This window comes from Phacochoerus africanus, chromosome 14 (assembly GCF_016906955.1).
Source record: "Phacochoerus africanus isolate WHEZ1 chromosome 14, ROS_Pafr_v1, whole genome shotgun sequence".
In the NCBI taxonomy this organism is placed as follows: Eukaryota; Metazoa; Chordata; class Mammalia; order Artiodactyla; family Suidae; genus Phacochoerus; species Phacochoerus africanus.
Window position 1 is genome coordinate 44594889 of NC_062557.1, and position 21833 is coordinate 44616721.

General features: G+C 49.9%; 1 protein-coding gene across 2 annotated transcripts in view; it reads left to right on the forward strand.

Annotated features, from left to right (window-relative positions):
• SUPT6H (SPT6 homolog, histone chaperone and transcription elongation factor) overlaps positions 1 to 20994 on the forward strand; it is a 34232-nt gene extending 13238 nt beyond the window's left edge. For both annotated transcript variants that reach the window (XM_047759115.1, XM_047759116.1), the window contains 30 exons: positions 340 to 441; positions 939 to 1055; positions 1385 to 1474; positions 1682 to 1824; positions 2482 to 2630; positions 2780 to 2878; positions 3525 to 3654; positions 3740 to 3890; positions 4078 to 4232; positions 4433 to 4628; positions 4969 to 5108; positions 5229 to 5346; positions 6177 to 6253; positions 6509 to 6644; positions 6917 to 7054; positions 7130 to 7297; positions 8475 to 8602; positions 9720 to 9927; positions 10437 to 10584; positions 11018 to 11160; positions 12963 to 13103; positions 14898 to 15093; positions 15481 to 15719; positions 16295 to 16408; positions 16579 to 16703; positions 18318 to 18430; positions 18956 to 19033; positions 19127 to 19293; positions 19757 to 19944; positions 20212 to 20994. In XM_047759115.1, coding sequence (XP_047615071.1) covers positions 340 to 441; positions 939 to 1055; positions 1385 to 1474; positions 1682 to 1824; positions 2482 to 2630; positions 2780 to 2878; positions 3525 to 3654; positions 3740 to 3890; positions 4078 to 4232; positions 4433 to 4628; positions 4969 to 5108; positions 5229 to 5346; positions 6177 to 6253; positions 6509 to 6644; positions 6917 to 7054; positions 7130 to 7297; positions 8475 to 8602; positions 9720 to 9927; positions 10437 to 10584; positions 11018 to 11160; positions 12963 to 13103; positions 14898 to 15093; positions 15481 to 15719; positions 16295 to 16408; positions 16579 to 16703; positions 18318 to 18430; positions 18956 to 19033; positions 19127 to 19293; positions 19757 to 19944; positions 20212 to 20398 — 4284 coding nt within the window. In that variant the 3' untranslated portion in view covers positions 20399 to 20994. The remainder of the gene's footprint in view (positions 1 to 339; positions 442 to 938; positions 1056 to 1384; positions 1475 to 1681; positions 1825 to 2481; positions 2631 to 2779; positions 2879 to 3524; positions 3655 to 3739; positions 3891 to 4077; positions 4233 to 4432; positions 4629 to 4968; positions 5109 to 5228; positions 5347 to 6176; positions 6254 to 6508; positions 6645 to 6916; positions 7055 to 7129; positions 7298 to 8474; positions 8603 to 9719; positions 9928 to 10436; positions 10585 to 11017; positions 11161 to 12962; positions 13104 to 14897; positions 15094 to 15480; positions 15720 to 16294; positions 16409 to 16578; positions 16704 to 18317; positions 18431 to 18955; positions 19034 to 19126; positions 19294 to 19756; positions 19945 to 20211) is intronic.
• The last annotated feature ends 839 nt before the right edge of the window (positions 20995 to 21833 follow it).

Consider the following 21833-nt stretch of genomic DNA (forward strand, 5'->3'; position numbering starts at 1 on the left):
TGTCCTGCTCACCCATCATCACCTGCCCTGAGCCTCCTTGGTATGAGGATTATAGCAGAGGAAAATCTAGCAACAAGCTGATAGCAGATGGTACATAGGAAGTTGGCTTTGAACCCCATCTGACCTGGAGTTGAAGAAGTCCAGCTCAACATACTCTCATGTAGCTTACGGTTCCTGAAATGGCACTCTTTAGCAAGTGTATGACGAGCCTACTTCTTGCCAGACATGCTCTTCCGGGTACTGGAAATGTGCACCTGTAGAGCACACAGTTTGACCAGAAGTAGTGTTTTTCCTGTGAGATGTAAAGTCAGTCTCGTGCTGTTGTCTTGTCCCTTACAGCTCCGTTCCATCCCAGTAAAGGGGGCTGAAGATGATGAACTGGAAGAAGAGGCTGACTGGATCTACAGGAATGCCTTTGCCACACCAACCATTTCTCTGCAGGTACCAAAAAAAAAAGATCTTTATGTACATGTACGTGTGTGTGTGTGTGTGTGTGTAATATTTATGTATATATTTCTTATTTATATAGAAATATATATAAAAATTAATATATACATATTTATATTTTTGGTCATGCCCACATTGTGTGGAAGGTCCCAGGCCAGGGATCAGACCCCTGCCGCAGCAGCAACCCAAGTCTCTGCAGTGAGCAGTGACACCAGGTCCACAGGGAACCCACTGCTCCACAGGGAACCACCAAAAAAAATCCTATATTTTCCCATGAACCAGAAGCCACTTCATCAGGGTGAGGAGCTGCTCCTCTCCTGCCTCAAACCGCTGTGGGCCTAGTCCAGAACAGCATGTGTGCATGAGGGTGTACGAAGGAGATTTTTCTAGATTTCATCTAAGAAGGTCATCCTGTGACAAGAAGCAGTGTCATGTGTCGTCGGACAAAACAAGTAATGGAGTCATTGCTGTTCTTTATTTTCCAACTGTAGGAAAGCTGTGATTACCTAGACCGAGGGCAGCCAACCAGCAGCTTCAGTCGAAAAGGGCCCAGCACAATTCAGAAGATTAAAGAAGCCCTGGGCTTCATGCGAAATCAGCATTTTGAGGTAGCACCTCAAGCTCTGTTGGCCCATTGGTTAGCACTTCAACTAGGGGGTGAGGAAAGGGTGGCTTCCTGAGTCAGGTGGGGAGCCCCCTTCTCCTGTCCTTGGCAGTAGTCCCTTGAGTCCAGAGGTGTGAGGATCATGGACTAATGATCAGGAGTGCTACCAGTTTGCAACATTATCTTCCCCTGTCAGGGGACAGCATGTGCCCTTGATGGCCCTGTGAGGGAGGCCAAGACTGTTGAATTTCTTGAAGCTGTTTATGCCTCTAGCAAAGGGGATCCTTGCAGATCTTTCCTCTCTGGCTGACTGCTGTGTCCTTGCTACCCTAGGTGCCTTTCATTGCCTTCTACCGGAAGGAGTATGTGGAGCCCGAATTGCATATCAATGACCTGTGGAGGGTGTGGCAGTGGGATGAAAAGGTAATAGGGATCCATGCCCCTCCAAGGGACTGAGGACTGGACTTGGGAGCCCTGCTGCTGAGGCCCAAGCTCTCCTGTCCTTGTCAGGTGGCAGCCTGAAACCCCAGGCCTGCCAAGCTTCCTCCAGGGTCTCCTGGTAAGGAACAGCATGGCCTTGGGTTTCCAAGGCTGAACTCCAGCTCTTATTGCTGCTCTGTCCTGTCCTAGTGGACCCAGCTGAGGATTCGTAAGGAGAACCTGACACGGCTGTTTGAGAAGATGCAAGCTTATCAGTATGAGCAAATCTCTGCTGATCCTGATAAGCCCCTTGCTGATGGCATCCGGGCTCTGGACACCACTGACATGGAGAGGTAAAATCTGCAGGGTTTATTCCACTAAAGGGAGCCCTCAAATCAAAGGCAGAGGACCCCACCCCCACCCCTCATCCTATTCCAGAGCAGCATAACCTTACAAAATTCTCAGCGTGGGGCCCATCTCTTAGGGACCCAGCTTACTAACATATCAGAAGTGATCTTTCAGGTAAATTCCTGTTTATTCATATTGGTATAAAAGGTTAAGAGGATCAGATGAGAGATCATGTTTGCTTATTTATATGTTTCCTATATGGAAAGCTACATGGGAAACAAACTACAACCAGAAAATAGCTTGGTAAGCTTGGAATCAGAGAGGAATGTGGGAAGGGAGCAGATGATTCTAGTGGCCAGCGGCATGAAGCTGAGGAGGAGGGACAAGGACTGTCTCCAGGACTTTGAACTTTGCTAGAGATATGCTGCCTCTTTTGCTCCTCTGCCTTTTTGTTGCCATTTCCAACAGCCTCCAGCCACCACTCATTTAACACATTCCTTCTTTAAGATAACTTGATTGCGATTTAGGTCGTAGTCTGAGGCTATCGTGTGTCTCTAATTGGAGAACACAGGCACCCATCCTAGTTGGGATTGCCTCGTGAGAACTGGCCCTCTTGTAGCAAGACTAGGTGACAGTTGAAGTCTTACGTCTCTTCCCTCCAGGCTCAAGGATGTACAGTCAATGGATGAACTGAAAGATGTCTACAATCATTTTCTGCTTTATTATGGTCGTGACATCCCCAAGATGCAGAATGCCGCCAAGGCCAGCCGCAAGAAGCTAAAGCGTGTTAGGGAAGAGGGAGATGAGGAAGGTGAGTGCTAGAAAAGAAAACCCAGAGGCTTGGTGGCCACGGCCTTCTCAAGGATGCCCTTGACTGATTACACTTTGGGGCGTCTCTACATGCGTCAGATCCTTGGGAGTGACTGGAAACTAGAGCACTAACTCAGATCTTTTTCCCAGGTGACGGTGAGGAGGCAGAAGATGAGGAGCAGAGGGGACCAGAGCTCAAGCAGGCTTCCCGCCGAGATATGTACACCATCTGCCAGAGCGCTGGGCTAGGTGATGCCTAAGTTCCCTGCTAGTCTCTGGTAGTATAGGAAGAGGGCTGCACCCACCCCGCAGGCATGGTCCAGCCTCTCCCATGATACCTGAACACAGGCAGAGAGAGTTCATTCTTTCTTTGGGAGTTCTTTTTTTTTTTAATTTTTTTGCTTTTGGGGGCCACACCTTCAGCACATGGAAGTTCCCAGGCTAGGGCTCACATCGGAGCTACAGCTGCCCCTTCTGTGCCACAGCCAAAGCAATGCTGGATTCAAGCCAAGTCTGGGACCTACACCACAGCTCACGGCAGTGCCGGATCCCCAACCCACTGAACGAGGCCAGGGATTGAACCCTCAACCTCATGGCTCCTAGTTGGGTTCCTTAACTGCTGAGCCATGAAGGGAACTCCTCTCTGGGAGTTCTTTAAACCGTAACTTCCACATTAGTTCTGAGCCCAGTAGTCACATAGAAAATTTGTTTTTTCTGCATCATGACAGTCTGTGAGGTGTTTAAGGTCAGTGTTTTCAATGTTCATTGTAAGACATTCTGCTCTTGCTCATTTGGGATCCCTTTAAGGTCTAATACCCAGAATTGCTGCTCTAGACTGAAAGCCAAGGGGTTATTTGACCCACTCTTGCCTATGTTTCATCCTCCTTTGCTTTAGATGGCCTAGCCAAAAAGTTTGGGCTTACTCCTGAGCAGTTTGGGGAAAACCTCCGGGATAGCTACCAGCGGCATGAGACAGAACAGTTTCCTGCAGAGCCTTTGGAGCTGGCCAAGGATTATGTTTGTAGGTAGGCATGCAGCAGGCAGCTGGCAGGAGGAGGGACCTGAGGGCAAGGATGCCTTCATTGTGCAGCTCCTCCATTTTCCCCACAGTCAGTTCCCTACACCTGAAGCTGTGCTGGAAGGTGCCCGCTACATGGTAGCCCTGCAGATTGCTCGGGAGCCCCTTGTCCGGCAGGTGCTGAGGCAGACTTTCCAGGAGAGAGCCAAGCTCAATATAACCCCCACCAAGAAAGGTAGAAAGGTAAGCCAGTCGAAGGGCTTTGATCCAGCATGTGGTTCAGTTCTGCTTGATTGAACTGACTCTCTGGCTTCGTGCTTGGCTGAGCCGTCTGCCTGAGAGCAGAGAGGCAGTCTTTTTACCCAGGGTCAAGCCCCGCCTATCCCAGCCTATCATCCCGAGGCTGATGATTCCCTCTCGATGTGCACAGGATGTGGATGAGGCCCACTACGCTTACTCCTTCAAGTACTTAAAGAACAAGCCTGTTAAGGAGCTGAGAGATGACCAGTTCCTCAAGATATGCCTGGCTGAAGATGAAGGGCTGCTCACCATTGACATCAGCATAGATATGAAGGGGGTGGAAGGGTAAGCAGAGCCCTGGGCTGGGGCCTCTTTGGGGAGGGCTTGGTGAGGAGTCTGCTGAAGGGAGAAGTTCTTCAGGAACGTGAGCCACGCCTTCAGAATTGAGCAAGCCCCTGTCCCTGGCTCACTCGGTCACAGTGTTTGCGGGCATTTGGGCATCCCTTTTTCTCTGTCCCTGATCCTACAGTGTTGTTTCTCCTCAGCTATGGCAATGACCAGACGTATTTTGAAGAAATCAAACAGTTTTACTACCGAGATGAGTTCAGCCATCAGGTGCAGGAGTGGAACCGGCAGCGCACCATGGCCATCGAGCGAGCTTTGCAGCAGTTCCTCTATGTGCAGATGGCCAAAGAGCTCAAGAACAAGCTGCTGGCCGAAGCCAAAGAATATGTCATAAAGGTGAGGACAGGAACTCATGGTCATGTGATTTCCCTAAACTAGAGCTGAGAGTAAGGAACTCTTAATGCTGTAGTTAATGGGGAAACCCTAGGGGCAGGAGGAGCAGAACCCGAGAGGGAGCCTCTTTCCTCTCTTCCATGTGTTTATCCTTTGTTTGCATAACTGGCCTCTGTGTGCTCTTCTGTTTCTAAGAGCAAGATACACCTTCAAGTTGTAAGCCTGCCAAGGGCTGGGAATGTGTGCCCATGTAAATATGACCTTTGCAAACATATGCTTGCATCTGTTTCCTTAACCCTCTTGGTGAGCCTGGTGGCCAGTGTCTGATGTGTCTCCTCCCCAGGCCTGTAGTCGAAAGCTCTACAACTGGTTGAGGGTGGCACCTTATCGGCCTGATCAGCAAGTAGAGGAAGATGATGACTTCATGGATGAGAACCAGGGGAAGGGCATCCGGGTCCTGGGCATTGCTTTCTCCTCCGCCAGGTAACTCCCTTTTTCTGCCAGTCTGGCATCTCCCCTTACCTGTCTTCCTAGTTTCGTTCTTCTCTTACTCATCCTCATGTTGCTGATTATTGCTCGGTTATGTTTTTGTCCGGCTGGCAGAGATCACCCTGTGTTTTGCGCCTTGGTCAATGGTGAAGGAGAAGTGACAGACTTCCTCCGGCTGCCTCATTTTACTAAACGGCGAACTGCGTGGAGAGAGGAAGAAAGGGAGAAGAAGGCAAGTGGCTGGGACAGGTTACCAGGTGTACATCTTGAGCACATCTTAGACTTCAGTGGGGATAAGCGTTTATAGTCTAAGCAACATTCCATGCGAGACCCTGATTATCTCTGGGGTGGTGCCTGCGCTCTCCAGTCCTGGGATGAATCTTACTTTCACCGGCAGTAGATGGCACTCAAGTTCTGGTACAGAATTTACTTCTGGCTTGAAGTCAATTCCTAGGCCTTGTGTACTTCTGGGAGCTGCCATAACTGCCTCTGTGCTTACTAGCATCTGGGTCAGCCTGTTCCAGGAGCTGAAAGCCACTAAGGCATTAAGCCAACCTTTTCCCTGCTTTGGCCTTTTGGTGTTTCTTCCAAGGAAAGAGGAATTTGAATTCATCTCATGTATATGCTTCCCTCATGGCTCAGTGGATCGTAGATCCAGCTTTGTCACGGCAGTGGCTCTGGTTACAGCTGTGGCACGGGTTCAGTCCCTGGCCTGGGAACTTCTGCATGCCATGGGCATGGCCAAAAAAAAAAAGAGAGAGAGAAATCGTAAAGTGGATATCAGAATAGTCCTGACTGCCAGACAGTGGTTTATGTTTAAAAAAAAGCCACAAGTATGTTTGCTTAACCACAATTTGAGTATAAGCCAGGAGTATAATATGTATACTAACAGATGTGTAATATTCAAATTAGAGGTCTTGGTCTCCCTTGTTTTGTGTTGAAGAAATGTGATGCATCCATTTTTTGCTAGTCTTTTCAGGTCTCATTCTACTTGGGGAGAGCTTAGTGCTTGAAATCCCCCTATTCTCAGTGCCATTCCGTTCCAATTTTTTTTCAATCTAGGCACAAGACATTGAAACTCTAAAGAAGTTTCTTCTGAACAAAAAGCCTCATGTGGTGACAGTTGCAGGAGAGAACAGGTAGGGGCAGCAGGGCATCGGGCCAGGCCTGGCTTAAAGTCACTCATCCTTCATTGGTGAATCTGCCGCATGCCTCTCACAAAGTAGGCATCTGTCTGAGTAGAGCCTTGCTAATATCCTCATCCCCAGGAGTATCTCTGAGGATATTGTACCTCTGTCTGCAAAGCCCTCTCCACCCCCATCCCCACCATGAGGTTGTTCATCTCTGAGAAACTATCCAGAAATAGCCCTGACTAGCACCCCTCATCCCTCCAGGGACGCCCAGATGTTGATTGAGGACGTGAAACGCATTGTGCATGAGCTGGACCAGGGCCAACAGCTGTCCTCTATTGGGGTGGAGCTGATCGACAACGAATTAGCCATTCTCTATATGAACAGCAAGAAATCGGAGGTAATGCTAGAGCCCCACCTTTAAGCCCTGCACAGGCAAGAGCTGTCAATCCCAGGGAGGCAGGGAGGCAGGGAAACAGGATGTCAGGAGCACAGGGCTACACCTGATCATTTACCTGTGCAGAGGATTTCCATTGTTCAGATTGGGAGTCCCAGCAAAAATGGTCCCACAGAAGAGAAAATGACTTAAAACCGGATGGTTTGAGTTCCCTCTTGCAGTTGGAGCTGAGGGGACTTAATGGCCCTCATTTGCTGACCCTCGTTTGACTCTAGGCAGAGTTCCGGGATTACCCTCCGGTGCTGAGACAGGCTGTCTCCCTGGCCCGGCGCATCCAGGACCCTCTGATTGAATTTGCCCAGGTGTGCAGCTCTGATGAAGACATCCTGTGCCTCAAGTTTCACCCCTTGCAGGTGAGTAGATTTGATAGGTAGGCCTAGGTGGGCTGAGTGGCACAGTAACCTTATCCCTGCCTGCTCTGTGTCCAGGAGCATGTGGTGAAAGAAGAGCTGCTTAATGCCTTATACTGTGAATTTATCAACCGAGTCAATGAGGTGGGGGTCGATGTCAACCGTGCCATTGCCCACCCCTACAGCCAGGCCTTAATCCAGTATGTTTGTGGACTGGGACCTCGAAAAGGGACCCATCTCCTGAAGGTAGGATTGGGTTGACTCAGAAAAAACAGTTCCTATTTCCTTGAGCCTTTATGCTTATGCCAGTATGCTTTGATAGGAAGACCACGGTCTGCTGAGAGGTAAAGTCACTTTCCCAGAGTCATCCAGTTAGAGTCAGCTAGACTGCAGTGGCCACAGCCATGCTCTTCACTACTGTTCAATGGTGGCTCATGTAAAAGATAGCCTACGCCATGATTTAAAACAGATAGAGGAGCACAAGCATGTACTAGACACAGGCCTCAGGATAGTGGTTTTTTCCCAGTGGAAAGAAAAAGGATCTCGATATCGGCGTTGGGGGTGGGGTATGTAGGCACCTTCAAAAGTATTTATTTCTTTTCTTTTTTTTTTCTTTTTTGGTCTTTTTAGGGCCGCACCTGCGGCACATGGAGGTTCCCAGGCCAGGAGTCGAGTCGGATCTGTTGCTAGCAGCCTACGCCAGAGCCACAGCAATGCCAGATCAGAGCTGCGTCTGCGACCTACACCACAGGTCACGGCAATGCCGGATCCTTAACCCACTGAGTGCGGCCAGGGATCGAACCCACAACCTCATGGTTCCTAGTCGGATTCGTTTCCATTGTGCCACGAGGGGAACTCTGAGTATTTATTTCTTAATTTTTTTTTTCTTAATATGTGATGGGTCCTTGAGTTTATATTGTATCATAAACTTTGAAGACATACATTAGCTCTATATTGTCCTTGGTCAGCATAACATAGTTGGTTTTGGTTTTTTGGTTTTTTTTCTGTCTTTCAGGGCTGCACCCGCAGCATATGGAGGTTCCCAGGCTAGGGGTCCAATTGGAGCTGTAGGCGCTGGCCTACACCACAGCCACAGCAACACCAGATCCAAGCCGTGTCTGCGAGCTACACTACAACTCACAGCAACGCCTGATTCGTAACCCACTGAGTGAGGCCAGGGATCGAACCTGCGTCCTCATGGATGCTAGTCAGATTCGTTTCTGCTGGGCCACGACAGGAACTCCATAATGTAGTTCTTTAAAATGATCTTTTTTAGGAGCAGTTAGTATGGTGCACAGTGCCCAGTTAGATAATGGAGAGTGGAGACAAAGTTCCCATCATGGAGGCTTTCCCAGGGACCTGAAAGTAGGCTGGGAGGTGGGGCCTGCCTACTTCTCTGGCTCACTCTAGGCCTCTCCCCTAGATCCTGAAACAGAACAACACGAGGCTTGAGAGCCGGACCCAGCTGGTCACCATGTGCCACATGGGTCCCAAAGTCTTCATGAATTGTGCCGGCTTCCTCAAGATCGACACGGCCTCCCTAGGGGACAGGTGATACCCTCTGCCTGGGTGGGCCAAGAGGCATTCTCTTGGGCTTTGCTTTGGGAAATCAGGGGTTAGGGCTGTCAAAGGGCCACAAGCTATTTAAATTAGGAAATTGTTTTTTAAAGCAAAGTGAGGAAGCTTTATTCAGTCAAGAGCCTTTGACCTATGGAAAAGATCAGTTCAATTATGTGAAGCTTTTTAATGAGGGAAACATAAAAAGAACCAACTTAGTTTATATGTTAAGAACAGAAAAGACTTGGTTCGGTAAACACAGACTTGTTCTGTTGTGGTTTATCTTGGCTAGGTAAGGGTGGGAATAGCAGGGGCAGTGGGAAAGGAGTGTGGGGGTCTGAGGCGATAAGGAAGGGGGAGAGATCTGGTATGTTTTGAGATGATGTTATTGAGAGAAAATCTATTCACTTGGACTTTGGACTTCACTATTGACCTCTTCCTCTCCAGAAGTTATCAACTCAGTCTTTGGAGGATCTTTTCCACGGGCACATAGCTCCTCATTCAGTAATGGAAATCAGTGGGGAAATAGGCTTCAAGTTCTAAAACTTCATTTTCCACCCAGCTTTGCTGTAACACTCCACGAATAACATAGGTCCATGTGAGTGCACGGGCAAGACCAGCCTGGGAAGGCTTTATGGGGGAAAGTAGCTGTCAGCAAATTCTCAAAGGTCTTCTTCCCCCTTCTTGTTTTATCTTATTATAAGACTTATCTGAGTTCATTATGTGAAATTCAACATATAGAAATATTATGCAGAAAGTGGAAGTCCCCCATAATCCCACCCCCCAGAGATAACTACCATAACAAGTTGATGTATACTTCAACTTTTCTAAATTTTATTTTTGCTATGCATTTACTAACTACCCATTTACTACAAAAATGGGATCATACGGTTCATAGTGTTTTGCAGTGCATTTTTCACGTATCAATATATTGTGGCCATCTTTCCATGTCAGCACACATAGATCTACCTCATTCTTTTTAATGACTGTATAGTATTCCATCGTATGGAGGTACCCTAATTTATTTAACCAGTTCCCCATTGGTGGACATTTGGGTTGCTACTTGAAGCTTCTCGTTACATATCCTGCCCCTTTTCTGCCTTTCCTTCAGCACTGACTCATACATTGAAGTCCTTGATGGTTCTCGAGTCCACCCTGAGACCTACGAGTGGGCCAGGAAGATGGCAGTGGATGCTCTGGAATATGATGAATCAGCCGAGGATGCAAACCCTGCAGGAGCCCTTGAAGAGATCTTGGAAAACCCAGAGCGACTCAAGGACCTGGACCTTGACGCCTTTGCAGAAGAGCTAGAGAGGCAGGTGGGTGACAGTGTGGAAGGCCTGGCACAGAAACCATCCCAAGTGGCCTCATTGGGAGGAGACTCAGGCAGCAGGTCCTCAGAGAAATCCTAGTTTTAGGATTGTAGGAGACTTGATCGTCTCTTCTCTGTCCCTGTGCTCCCTGGGTTTCTCAGGGAGGTTTTCAGTATGCTTATTAAGGAGCTGAGGAAGTCTCAGAGGCTGTGTAGTCATTGTGAGGGAGCTGCGAGTAGGGGAATAGTAGAGTTTCCTTGTAGGCCCTCTTTCCTCTTTTCCCACAGTACAGCTTTGCATTGGTATACATCGGGGTTCCATGAGGCATTTTTATTGTGGAGTGGTGTTCCATGACTAAGAAAAAGTTTGAAAGTCTCCTTTAGTAAATGTCGGGAGGTGGGAAGAGAACAGAAACCCTGACAGGAGCCAACCGGCCTCCTCCTGTTCGTCGGAACCCCTTGTGGCTCGGGTTGGGAAGTCGTTACAAGGCTCTGCCTGATGGGCTTCCTCCCTAGGGCTATGGTGACAAACACATCACTCTGTACGACATCCGGGCAGAGCTGAGCTGTCGATATAAGGACCTCCGGACAGCTTACCGCTCTCCCAACACAGAGGAAATCTTCAATATGTTAACCAAAGAAACACCGGAGACCTTCTACATTGGTAAATTCTGGGTCTGTTTTTTAGTTGGAGGAGGATATGGGGGCGGGGGGTGCATTTGCTGTATACATTCAAACCAAGCAGTGATTCCAGCAGAATGAGGCAGGTTTGTACTGTAGGTAGGAAAGACCAGGGGAGCTTTTAAGAAGATTATAAAGCCCTGAACTGGAAGTCATAGTTGAGTTCAAGGTCAAATTACTTGTCAAATTATGCTTTTAAAAACCTACTGCTATGCAGATTTGATGGGGTCAGTCTTATGGCCTCATTTTCCCATCATCAAATGAGGGGAAGAGCTTCCTTTTCGAGAATGTGAAGGAAACAGTAGAGATGCTTTAAAACAGATGTTCTGTCACTAAGCCGTTGGTGGGGGAGGTGTCATCTCTCCAGTTCTTTTAGCCTGCGCCCTGTTGTCTCCCCTCCTCTTCCCTTCCTCCAGGAAAGCTCATCATCTGCAACGTCACTGGCATTGCCCACAGGCGCCCACAGGGTGAGAGCTATGACCAGGCAATCCGGAACGATGAGACAGGGCTATGGCAGTGCCCCTTCTGTCAACAGGACAATTTCCCTGAACTAAGTGAGGTACATGCTGCGGTGTTACTGCAGTCACTGAATTTCCTTGACTGAATGATCTCAGTGCCTGAGAATAGGGATATTTTAGATCATGTTTTACCAGATGAATACACAAAGGGAGAGGGCTGGAATGCATGCACATCTAACATGCTAGTCAGAAGTGAACTGTTTGCTTTTCTCTCTTTTTTTTAGGACTGCACCTGTGGCATATGGAAGTTCCCTGGGTACAGTTTAAATCAGAGCTACAGCTGCCGGCCTACACCACAGCCACAGCAACATAGGATCTGAGCCATGTCTACAGCCTCCACCACAGCTTATGGCAATGCTGGGTCCTTAGCCCACTGAGCAAGGCCAGAGATTGAGCCCACATCCTTATGGATACTAGTCGGGTTTGTTTCCACGCAGCCACCACAGGAACTCCATGCTTTTCTCTGTTGACACTCAACCCTTAATCCTCGTTTCCCATTTTCTGAGGATCTAGCTCAGCCAGATTAGAGACATGAGGACAAGCATTTCTTACGTACAGGCAGTGTTCCTATGCTAGTTATAAGTTATCTGTATGCTCCTTTCAATTGTTGTTCTTTTTTGGCTTTTTGCTATTTCTTTGGGCCGCTCCCGCGGCATATGGAGGTTCCCAGGCTAGGGGTCGAATCAGAGCTGCAGCCACAGGCCTACGCCAGAGCCACAGCAACGCGGGATCCGAGCCGCGTCTGCAACCTACACCACAGCTCACGGCAACGCCGGATCGTTAACCCACTGAGCAAGGGCAGGGACCGAACCCGCAACCTCATGGTTCCTAGTCGGATTCGTTAACCACTGCGCCACGATGGGAACTCCCCTTTCAATTGTTTGTATTCTCTACGCACATTTTAATTTTTCCCACATTCTTCTTGATATCATCTGCTTTTCTCACGGTCAGAACTTTTATAGCCACCCTGAGTTCCCTGGTGGCTCAGCAGATTAAGGATCTGACATTGTCACTGCACCGGCTTGGGTCACTGCTGTGGCATAGGTTTGATCCCAGCCTGGAAACTTCTTGCAACAGATGTGCCCCCCACCAACCCTCCCAAAAAAGCCACCCTGGAAGCTTTCCTTAGATCTTCAAATGTTATTAGACAGATTATAAAATAGCTTCTCAACTCTACCCAATAAAGGAGCTGGTGAGGTTTGTCCAAGACATAAAAGAGCTAAGATGTGCCTTATTTACCGAAATGACTTGTTCTGAGGAGGCCGGCATAGATATTTTTTATGCCCAGTCGGTCAGAATAGAATGAGAGGCCTCAGTTGTAGCAGGAGGGACAAATAAATGAGATTAACGTAAAAGATTGATCTGTTGGCCAGTGGTGCCAAATCTAAGTTCCAAGTCAAGAAACATTGGGGATGTTTGGTTTCTGGGTTCCAGGGTGACGCAGTCATGTTCTCAGATCATGATGCCAGTGTCAGTGGTACAATTAGTTACAACACTCCTGGCAGCTTTTTTTCTGTGTGATCTTCAGAATCTTTTTTTTTGTCTTTTTTTTTGCTATTTCTTGGGCCGCTCCCGCGGCACATGGAGGTTCCCAGGCTAGGGGTTGAATCGGAGCTGCTGCCACCAGCCTACGCCAGAGCCACAGCAACGCGGGATCTGAGCCGCATCTGCAACCTACACCACAGCTCACGGCAACGCCGGATCGTTAACCCACTGGGCAAGGGCAGGGACCGAACCTGCAACCTCATGGTTCCCAGTCAGATTCGTTAACCACTGCGCCACAACGGGAACTCCAGTCTTCAGAATCTTAATGATCAGCCTCCTCTCCTATTGCTCCTTTTAGGTCTGGAACCACTTTGACAGCGGTTCATGCCCAGGCCAGGCCATTGGTGTCAAAACACGGCTAGACAATGGTGTCACCGGCTTCATCCCCACCAAATTCCTCAGTGACAAAGTGGTAAAGCGGCCAGAAGAACGAGTCAAGGTAGATGAATGATGGCTAAGGCAGCTTCCAGCTGCCCAAATCAGGCTAGCTTGGGGCTCTCCCCACCAGGACTTAGGCTCTGTTCCCAGTGCTACTGATGGGCAGAGTTTCAGGAGGATTTATAACTAGCTGGGGGAGGCCAGGGCAAGAAGCATGTGAATGAGGAGCAGCTTTTGTTCATTGCCTTTGTGAAATTTCGTCAAGTTGCCAGCCCTTGGGGAGAGGGCTCTCTCTTCCTGTGTGGGAAGCTGTGGTTTAGTCCGCTGGCCAGGAAGCAGGCCCAGCATTAGATGCTATGAAACAGAAAGGCTCAGGTCCCTTTCTGTTCTAGTATTCCCTTGCTGGAGCTGCCGTTTATTCACACGAGCTACCAGCCCTTGAGGGTTACATATGTTGTTTAATCTCACAGTCTGACCAAAAAAAAACCTTTTTTTCAGAGAAATTTGAGTGCCTTTCCCAGGATCACCCAGTCATGACATGGCTGGTAGCAGATCTCATATGTATTTGTCACATCATCTGGTTCTAAGGGTTATGTGAACCCCTGAGAACTGTGAGAATTGTGACCTTAGGAAGGCTGGGGAAAAGCATTCTTAAAACAGGCGTCTTCATTTTATTGCATTTCACAGATGCTTTATTTTTTACAGATTTAAGGTTGGTAGTAACCCTGCATCAAGCAAGACTATCAGTGCCATTTTTCCAACAGTATTTGATCACTTCATGTCTCCATGTCACACTTAGGTGTGATCATCCTTGTAATATTTCAGACTTTTCCATTATTTGTTATGGTGGTCTCTGATCAGTGATCATGTGTTACTATTACCAAAAGATGAGGACTTACTGAAGGCTTAGGTGGTGGTTCCCATTTTTTTTTTAAACAAGAAAGTAACTTAATTAAGGAATATACTTTTTTTTTGTCTTTTTGTCTTTTTTGTTGTTGTTGTTGTTGCTATTTCTTGGGCCGCTCCCGCGGCATATGGAGGTTCCCAGGCTAGGGGTTGAATCGGAGCTGCAGCCACCGGCCTACACCAGAGCCACAGCAACACAGGATCCGAGCCGCGTCTGCAACCTACACCACAGCTCACGGCAACGCCGGATCGTTAACCCACTGAGCAAGGGCAGGGACCGAACCTGCAACCTCATGGTTCCTAGTCGGATTCATTAACCACTGCGCCATGACGGGAACTCCGGAATATACATTTTTTAAAAACATATTTCACACATAATAGACTAGAATATAGTATAAGCATAACTTTTGTATGTACTGGGAAACCAAAAAATTCTTGTTACTCAACTTGATTGTGACATTCAGTTTATCGCGGTGGGCTGAACCCACAATGTCTCCAAAGTATGCCTGTAAATGAAGCCATGCAGATTTTCAGAAGGAGAGCTCTGCAGATTGACTGGCTTTTGTCAATCTTTAGACAGAAGGGCTCAAGTCACGGGTAAAGTACAGAAAGCAGCTCTTATTCTGCTTTCCCTCCAAAAAGGGCAGCAGACTTGGATCACACCCTTGGAGCAGTAAGTAGGCAACTTTATGGGAAAAGGGAACAGTGCCAGTGACAGGATAGTTCCATTAGGCTCCCGTTGGTTTTTCTGCCTAGAGTGGGAGGCATCAGTCCCAGGCACAGCCTGCCACCTAACCAAACAACCCTAAGCTCCTAATCTGCCAGGAGCTGGCTGGCTTTGGGAAGTTACTCTGTCTTTCTGCCTGGACTTTGGTTTTCTCACATGTAAAATAGGGCATTGGGCTAGACCATCTTTGTCCCTTCCAGCTCTAATGTTCTGTGGATCTAGGTGGGAATGACTGTTCACTGCCGAATCATGAAGATTGACATCGAGAAGTTTAGTGCAGACCTGACCTGCCGCACCTCAGACCTCATGGACAGGAACAATGAGTGGAAGCTGCCCAAGGACACCTACTATGACTTTGACGCTGAAGCAGCAGACCACAAGCAGGAGGAGGACATGAAGCGGAAGCAGCAGCGGACTAGTGAGTGTGCCCCCGACTATGTCTGTGCACCCTGAGTCTCTCCCTCTGCAGGGTGCACATGCTGACTGCCTGGCTTCCTGATGGGAGTGAATGCCCAGCTCTGAGGTGCTGAGGCCCAGAGGCCTCATGAAAGGGAGTCACTGGCAGGGCTGGAAGCCAGGGTCTTCTTGAGTCACAGTTTCTTAGCTAATGCACTGTGACTCTTAAAGCTTCATCCTCTCAGCACCCTAGGGACCCAGGTTAAGATACATCAGAGAATCCAAGCCCAGAGAGCGTGAGAGAATCTCAGAATTCAGTAGTGGGTCAGAAATTAAATCGTGGCTCGTCCCGTCGCTGTTGGCTTCCAGTCTCATCACCTGATCTGTACTTCTTTCCTGCTGTCTTTAGCATATATCAAGCGAGTGATTGCACACCCGTCCTTCCATAATATAAACTTTAAGCAAGCAGAAAAGATGATGGAGACCATGGACCAGGGAGACGTGATCATCCGACCGAGCAGCAAGGGTGAAAATCACCTGACAGTGACCTGGAAAGTCAGTGACGGCATCTATCAGCACGTGGACGTGCGGGAAGAGGGCAAGGAAAACGCCTTCAGCCTGGGAGCCACCCTGTGGATCAACAGTGAGGTGAGAGCCAGCCCCTGCTTATGTTAGTATTCCTACTTCTCCTTCTAGACACAAGCCATTTCTGGTCTCTTTCACATAGTAACTTGTATACATTATATGTATTGGTACACAGCATTAAGACAGGAAGCTGGTTATGAAATGAGTAATTCAGTATGAGTTTTGTATATTTTGCCCCTCTTTCCCTGTCCTCCAAATTTTAAGTGACTATCTAGAGAGTCACCGGGAGGAAGAGGAGAAAATAATATGCAAGTGCTTGCATGCACACCCAAACCTGCACACCAAATTTCTCTGTCCTGTTTTCAGTGGAGAGAAATTTTATAAAGCCCCCTGTTGTTCCAAGCACCAAAGGAGAACTAAAAGTTATGATTTAAAGGATTTTGTGCCTTGTAAGCTAATAATCTGAGCCCGAATTGAACAGGTGGACAAATGAAAGGGCCTTTGCAGCACAGTGAGGCTAAAAAGGGCTGGGAAGTTCCTCCCCTCCCATAGTGTTCTCTTCCAAAGGGATTTGATGAAAGACTGAGTCTCGCTCAGCTTTGGACATGATATGTGGGGCCTTTGCCTTCTTCCCACAGGAATTTGAAGACTTGGATGAGATTGTTGCCCGCTATGTTCAGCCCATGGCCTCCTTTGCCCGGGACCTTCTGAACCACAAGTATTATCAGGACTGCAGTGGTGGGGACCGTAAGGTGAGCCCAGGGCCCTGTGAGGGATGACGCCTCCCAGTCACTTAAGGATGTATGGTTTCCCTTCAGTGTAGGGGACGCTCAGCTGGTGAAGGAGGTGTGCATCATGTGTGAGCCAGACATGTGTACCAAGCATGCTGCTATCCCAACCTCTCCCCTCATTCTACCCCCAGAAATTAGAGGAGCTGCTCATCAAAACTAAGAAGGAGAAGCCCACCTTCATTCCCTATTTCATCTGTGCCTGCAAGGAACTGCCCGGCAAGTTCCTACTGGGATACCAGCCCCGGGGTAAACCCAGGTGAGCACTGGTGCTGAGAAGGTGCTGCCGTGGGGTCCACAGATAGGCTAGCAGGGGAGTTAGAGGCCCCGGAGTAGTCCTCTCTGGTTCTGCTTGACTGCCTTTCTCCTCTTACCTGTTTAGAGTAGAGGTGGAGGTTGGAGGTGGGGAAAGAGGGTGATGACTTAGAGGCAAAAGGCAAAGATTGAATAAGAGAGGTACTTTGATCGACCTTGAGAAAAGAGTTCCCTTTGCCTCTTCTCCCTCCCAGGGAGTGATGGAAATCACCAGACACTCTCTCCACCTGACTAGCAGAGATGGAGGCCAGCCAACACACTGGTCACTCCTTTCCGCTCTCTGCTTCACCTTCACCAGGGTTTCAGCACTTGGTGGCTCACTGTTTCTGTGGTGAGCCGGGGCTTAGGTGGGTAGGTCAGGAGAGCGTCTCTTCCAGCTCGCTCTGCTCCCTTCTGTGTACAACTGACAGGCGGGCCTTCCTGGGTGCTCCTTTGTCTGAGTGCCTCCAGTGCTCACCCTGCCTCAGACAGTCGGGTCTCCTTAGACCTGCCTTCTTGGCGTCTGTTACCTGGACTGACAGCCAGACTCGCCTTCTCTACTCCCTTCTCCTCCCTTTGGTTCTGCTCTTAGTCCTGTCCCGCCTGCACGCGATGCACACTGTGGACTCTGGACCCTGCACCATCATGGGCACTTCTGGAATACTGTGGAATATTATTTCTGAGAAGCCTTATCTGACCTACCAACATGCTTCCAGAAGATGGCACCCAGGGGCCGTGTGGGGGTTGGAAACTCCCATGAGGAACAACAGTTGAACAAATGGGACCTTTAACCAGGAGCAGAAGCAACACAATCGTTTCCCATGGAAAAGGACACAAAATCCTTGTGTTGTAGAATGAACAGCACTTGGGTAGAAGATCTAGGAAGCAGGTTTCAGCTTAGTGTGAATGAGACCATTGACTTGTGGCTGTCGACAGCTATCCTTAAGTGAGCACAGCCTGTATGAAGTGTTAGGATAAGTGCTTCATGTGTTATCTCATTCCTCACACCCACTCGATCAGTTAAAGTGCTCTTATACTTATTTTACAAGTGAAGCCGAGATTCAGGTGTAATAACTTGGTGCAAAGTCATACAGGTGGCCTGGCAGAGCCAAAACTGGAACTAGAGCTGGGTCTGAACCCAGAGCCGTCCCCATACCCACCCTCTGCTCTGGCCAAGTGTTAGATAAGAACAGCCACCTTCAAAAGGCGCTTCCAGATGCCGGCTCGTGGGGAGGCCCCTCCCAACCCTGACCCTCTGTGATCTCAGTATCACCCTCACCTGCAGTGTGCCGCCATCACGCTGCAGCCCAGGATGGTGGCCCAGGCCCTGGCAAACTTTCCTCTGGCAGCATGTGCATAGCACACCAGGGGCCGCTGTCTCCTGGCGTTGCCTCTACTCTGCTGTGCATTCCTCACCTCGCCAGAGTGCAGCCTGCTTTTACAGGGTCAGGGACTGGCTCTTTTATCTCCTTTCCCCAGCACCTAATGTGGCTGCTTCACATGGTGGAGATCTGCTCTGGCCGCTCGCTCACGGCTTTCACAGGTGGTATCTGATGCATGTTTCCTTCCACAATCCCAGGATTGAATATGTAACAGTGACTCCAGAAGGATTCCGGTACCGGGGCCAAATCTTCCCCACTGTGAACGGCCTTTTCAGATGGTTTAAGGATCACTATCAGGATCCTGTACCAGGTGAGTTCCACTCTCTCTCTGACTTCTGGAGTGTGGTTAAAAGGGGCACCCAAGGAGTTCTCATTGTGGCTCAGTGGGTTAAGAACCCGACTAGTATCCATGAGGAGGGGACTTCAATCTGTGGCCTCGCTCAGTGGGTTAAGGATCTGGCATTGCCACAAGCTGCGGCCTAGGTCGCAGATGCAGCTTGGATCTGGCGTTGCCTTGGCTTTGGCCTAGGCCAGCAGTTGCAGCTCCAATTCGACCCCTGGCCTGGGAACTTCCATATGCCACAGGTGTGGCCCTAAAAAGAAAAGTTGTGGGGGCACCGAAGTGCTGACAATCACCAGCCTTCTATAGGAGGGAGTGAGGCCTAGGCTATCATTGTAGCTCTCAACTCCTACTCCATCCTCCTGGCGTCGGGAATGTCCTCCATCCACTTTACCTGTGTATTCTCCCCAACTCAGTACCTCCTCCAGCCCTCTAAAATTGTAAAATGAAAAGTACATCTGGCAAGATGTAACTAACTCGGGCCATTTCTTACAGGCATCACCCCCAGTAGCAGCAGCAGGACCCGGACCCCTGCTTCTATCAATGCTACCCCAGCCAACATCAACCTTGCAGGTGAGGGGCTTGTGCTGGCACTAAGAGTCAGAAGGATGGAGCTAGAAGGACTTTCACCTCTAACATGCTTGTCTCCCACCTCTGTGTTTGCAGATCTCACACGGGCTGTGAACGCCTTGCCCCAGAACATGACTTCACAGATGTTCAGTGCCATTGCTGCCGTGACAGGCCAAGGCCAGAACCCTAATGCCACCCCAGCCCAGTGGGCCTCCAGCCAGTATGGCTATGGCGGCAGTGGAGGGGGCAGCAGCGCTTACCACGTACGTGGCTTGGGGTGGAAGTTCGCTGCAAAGGGTGGGGAAGGGTAAAAAGGAACAGTCACCCTTTACCAGCCTGTGTCCGTAGTCTGGCCTCTGCAGTGCCTACCATGAGGGCCTTCAAATGCAAACAGGGCTGCCACAGCACCAGGTACTGTCTCCAACAGATGTTCCTTTTTCTAAGGCCCACTTGAGGGGAAAGGGAACAAGAGAAGTTCAGACCTTTCCACGGAGTCTTTCGAGATCTTTGGAATCCTCGAGCCAGTAGAAACCTTAGGTGGTGGGGCCTGTTGTTGTGCCAGGTCCCATCCTGCTGGCCTGCGTCTGCCCTTCAGAACCACACACTGCTCAGGAGAGGGTCAGCTGGAAAGCTCTGCAGAGTCTAAATTTTCAGCTTGCCAGAAATTCACAGGAAGGTCAAATAAGTAGAAAACCCATCCCAATTCAATTGTTCATCCTTCTCTAGGTGTTCCCGACGCCAGCCCAGCAGCCAGTGGCCACACCGCTAATGACCCCCAGCTACTCCTACACGACCCCAAGCCAGCCCATCACCACACCGCAGTACCACCAGCTACAGGCCAGCACCACCCCACAGTCTGCCCAGGCCCAGCCCCAGCCCTCGTCCAGCTCCCGGCAACGGCAGCAGCAGCCAAAGTAAGTACAGATGATGGCACAGAAAAGGTTATTAGTAGAGGCAGGTGCCCTGGATCTTCTGAGAGCCATGACCTAGGTGATATGCTCAGGAGGGCCTGCTCTCTGGGAGAAGACAGAATTAGCAGTGCCGCAGCTGGCCATGGCTGTTGGCCATAGCTGCGAGATCCATTTCTGCAAGAGTGGACACTCACCCATGATTGGTGGGAAGGCTTCCTTCTAGTGAGCCCCAGGGGAACCCCAGTCTCAAAAGCCCCTTCCTTCTCCCAGGTCCAACAGCCATGCAGCCATTGACTGGGGGAAGATGGCGGAGCAGTGGCTGCAGGAAAAGGAGGCAGAACGGCGGAAACAGAAGCAGAGGCTGACGCCCCGGCCCTCCCCCAGCCCTATGATCGAAAGCACCCCCATGTCTATTGCTGGCGATGCCACCCCGCTCCTGGACGAGATGGATCGGTAGGGGGCCTGCTCCTAGGACTCTGGTTACCTCCGAGGCTGGGGGAGGCCTGGCTGCCCATTGCCTCACTCCCTGCCCCTCCTTTTCTGTCCATAAAGTGGCGTGAATTGACGTTCTCTTTGGTGGTCAGCCTGGATGGGTGACAGGCTGTATGGCCTTGTGAACTTGAACTCATTGTACGCTAGGTGACAAGTCTCCCACTCCAGGCCCTCACTAACCGACCACCTGTCCTGGGACCAGCTGTGAGGGGAGTGTGGCGGGGAGGAAGAAGAGAGTGAGAGTGGAACAGTTTTGTATTCTACTCCCTACAAGCCATTTTGAGCTTCTGCCCTCACTGTGACCAGGGCACCAAGCTCAGCACATGAGTCTCCCCCTGATCTTGTGGGGAGAGGGATGCTATTTATTCAGTCTGGGACAGGAGGGAGAGGAGGGAAAGTATTTCTGACCCCGATGCAAACAGCTTGGGTGGCTCTCGTAGCAGGATCACAGGGGACGTAGGGGAGCCGTGCTAACCTGCCCAGCCCCCACCTGGCTGCCCTCACCCACCTGCTGCTGCTGCCGCTTCCTGCCTGTCATTTGAATAAACAGTGTTTCTAAGAGCACTTGGCAAAGCCTCTCTCTCCAGCTCTCCAGTCTTGAAGAGTAGCTTTCAGAGCAGTGTTTAGAGCTCTGAGGGCCCCACCCCCGCCCCGACTCCCTCTTCCAGGTCATCAGGGAGGCAGTGACTCATGGAGGAGCAGGTGGCTTCTGCACAGACTGCCTGGGGTCACATACATCCCTGCTCCACTTCGCAGCCCTGTGACCTTGAGTTCCTGTCATCTCCAAGCCAGCTTTTTTTTTTTTCTTTCCCTACCTACTCCTGTGGCACGTAGCCAGAAATCAAACAACGGCAGGGCTCTGAGGATGGAGAATGTGTGAAGTGCTAGGCCCAATCAATGCTTGGGGCCTCACAAGGCCTCAGTAAATGTTAGCTGCTGTCACTGCCCTCACAGACGCACCCTCTGCTGTGCCTCCTAGTCTTCTCTGGCACATGGGAGAGGCCGCAGTCAATCTGGATTTCTCCACTTGAGCCCTTGCACCTCTCCCCGCCCCCATTTCTGCCAGCTGGGCCTTGGTCTCAATCGATATCTCTGCCAGAGTCAAGTGTGTCTGGCCCAGGATGGGCCCCACACTCACCTGGCTCCCCCACCCCGACAGCCCTGGCAAAGGGAGCTGAAATATTGCAGGGGAGGCCAGTCCCCTGGCCCCAGGCCTTTCCCCCAGCCCCACTGCCTCTTTTGTTCTGGACTCCTGATCTCCCCGTGTTTCTTCACAAGGGCTTCATCCCACAGCTTTGCCTATCAGTGCTGGGAGAGTGAAGCTTTTCCTCCTCCCTCTCCTCTGCTTGGGGCTCAACAGAGGAGTCAGAAAAGGCCACTGCCGCCCAAACCAGGTGAGT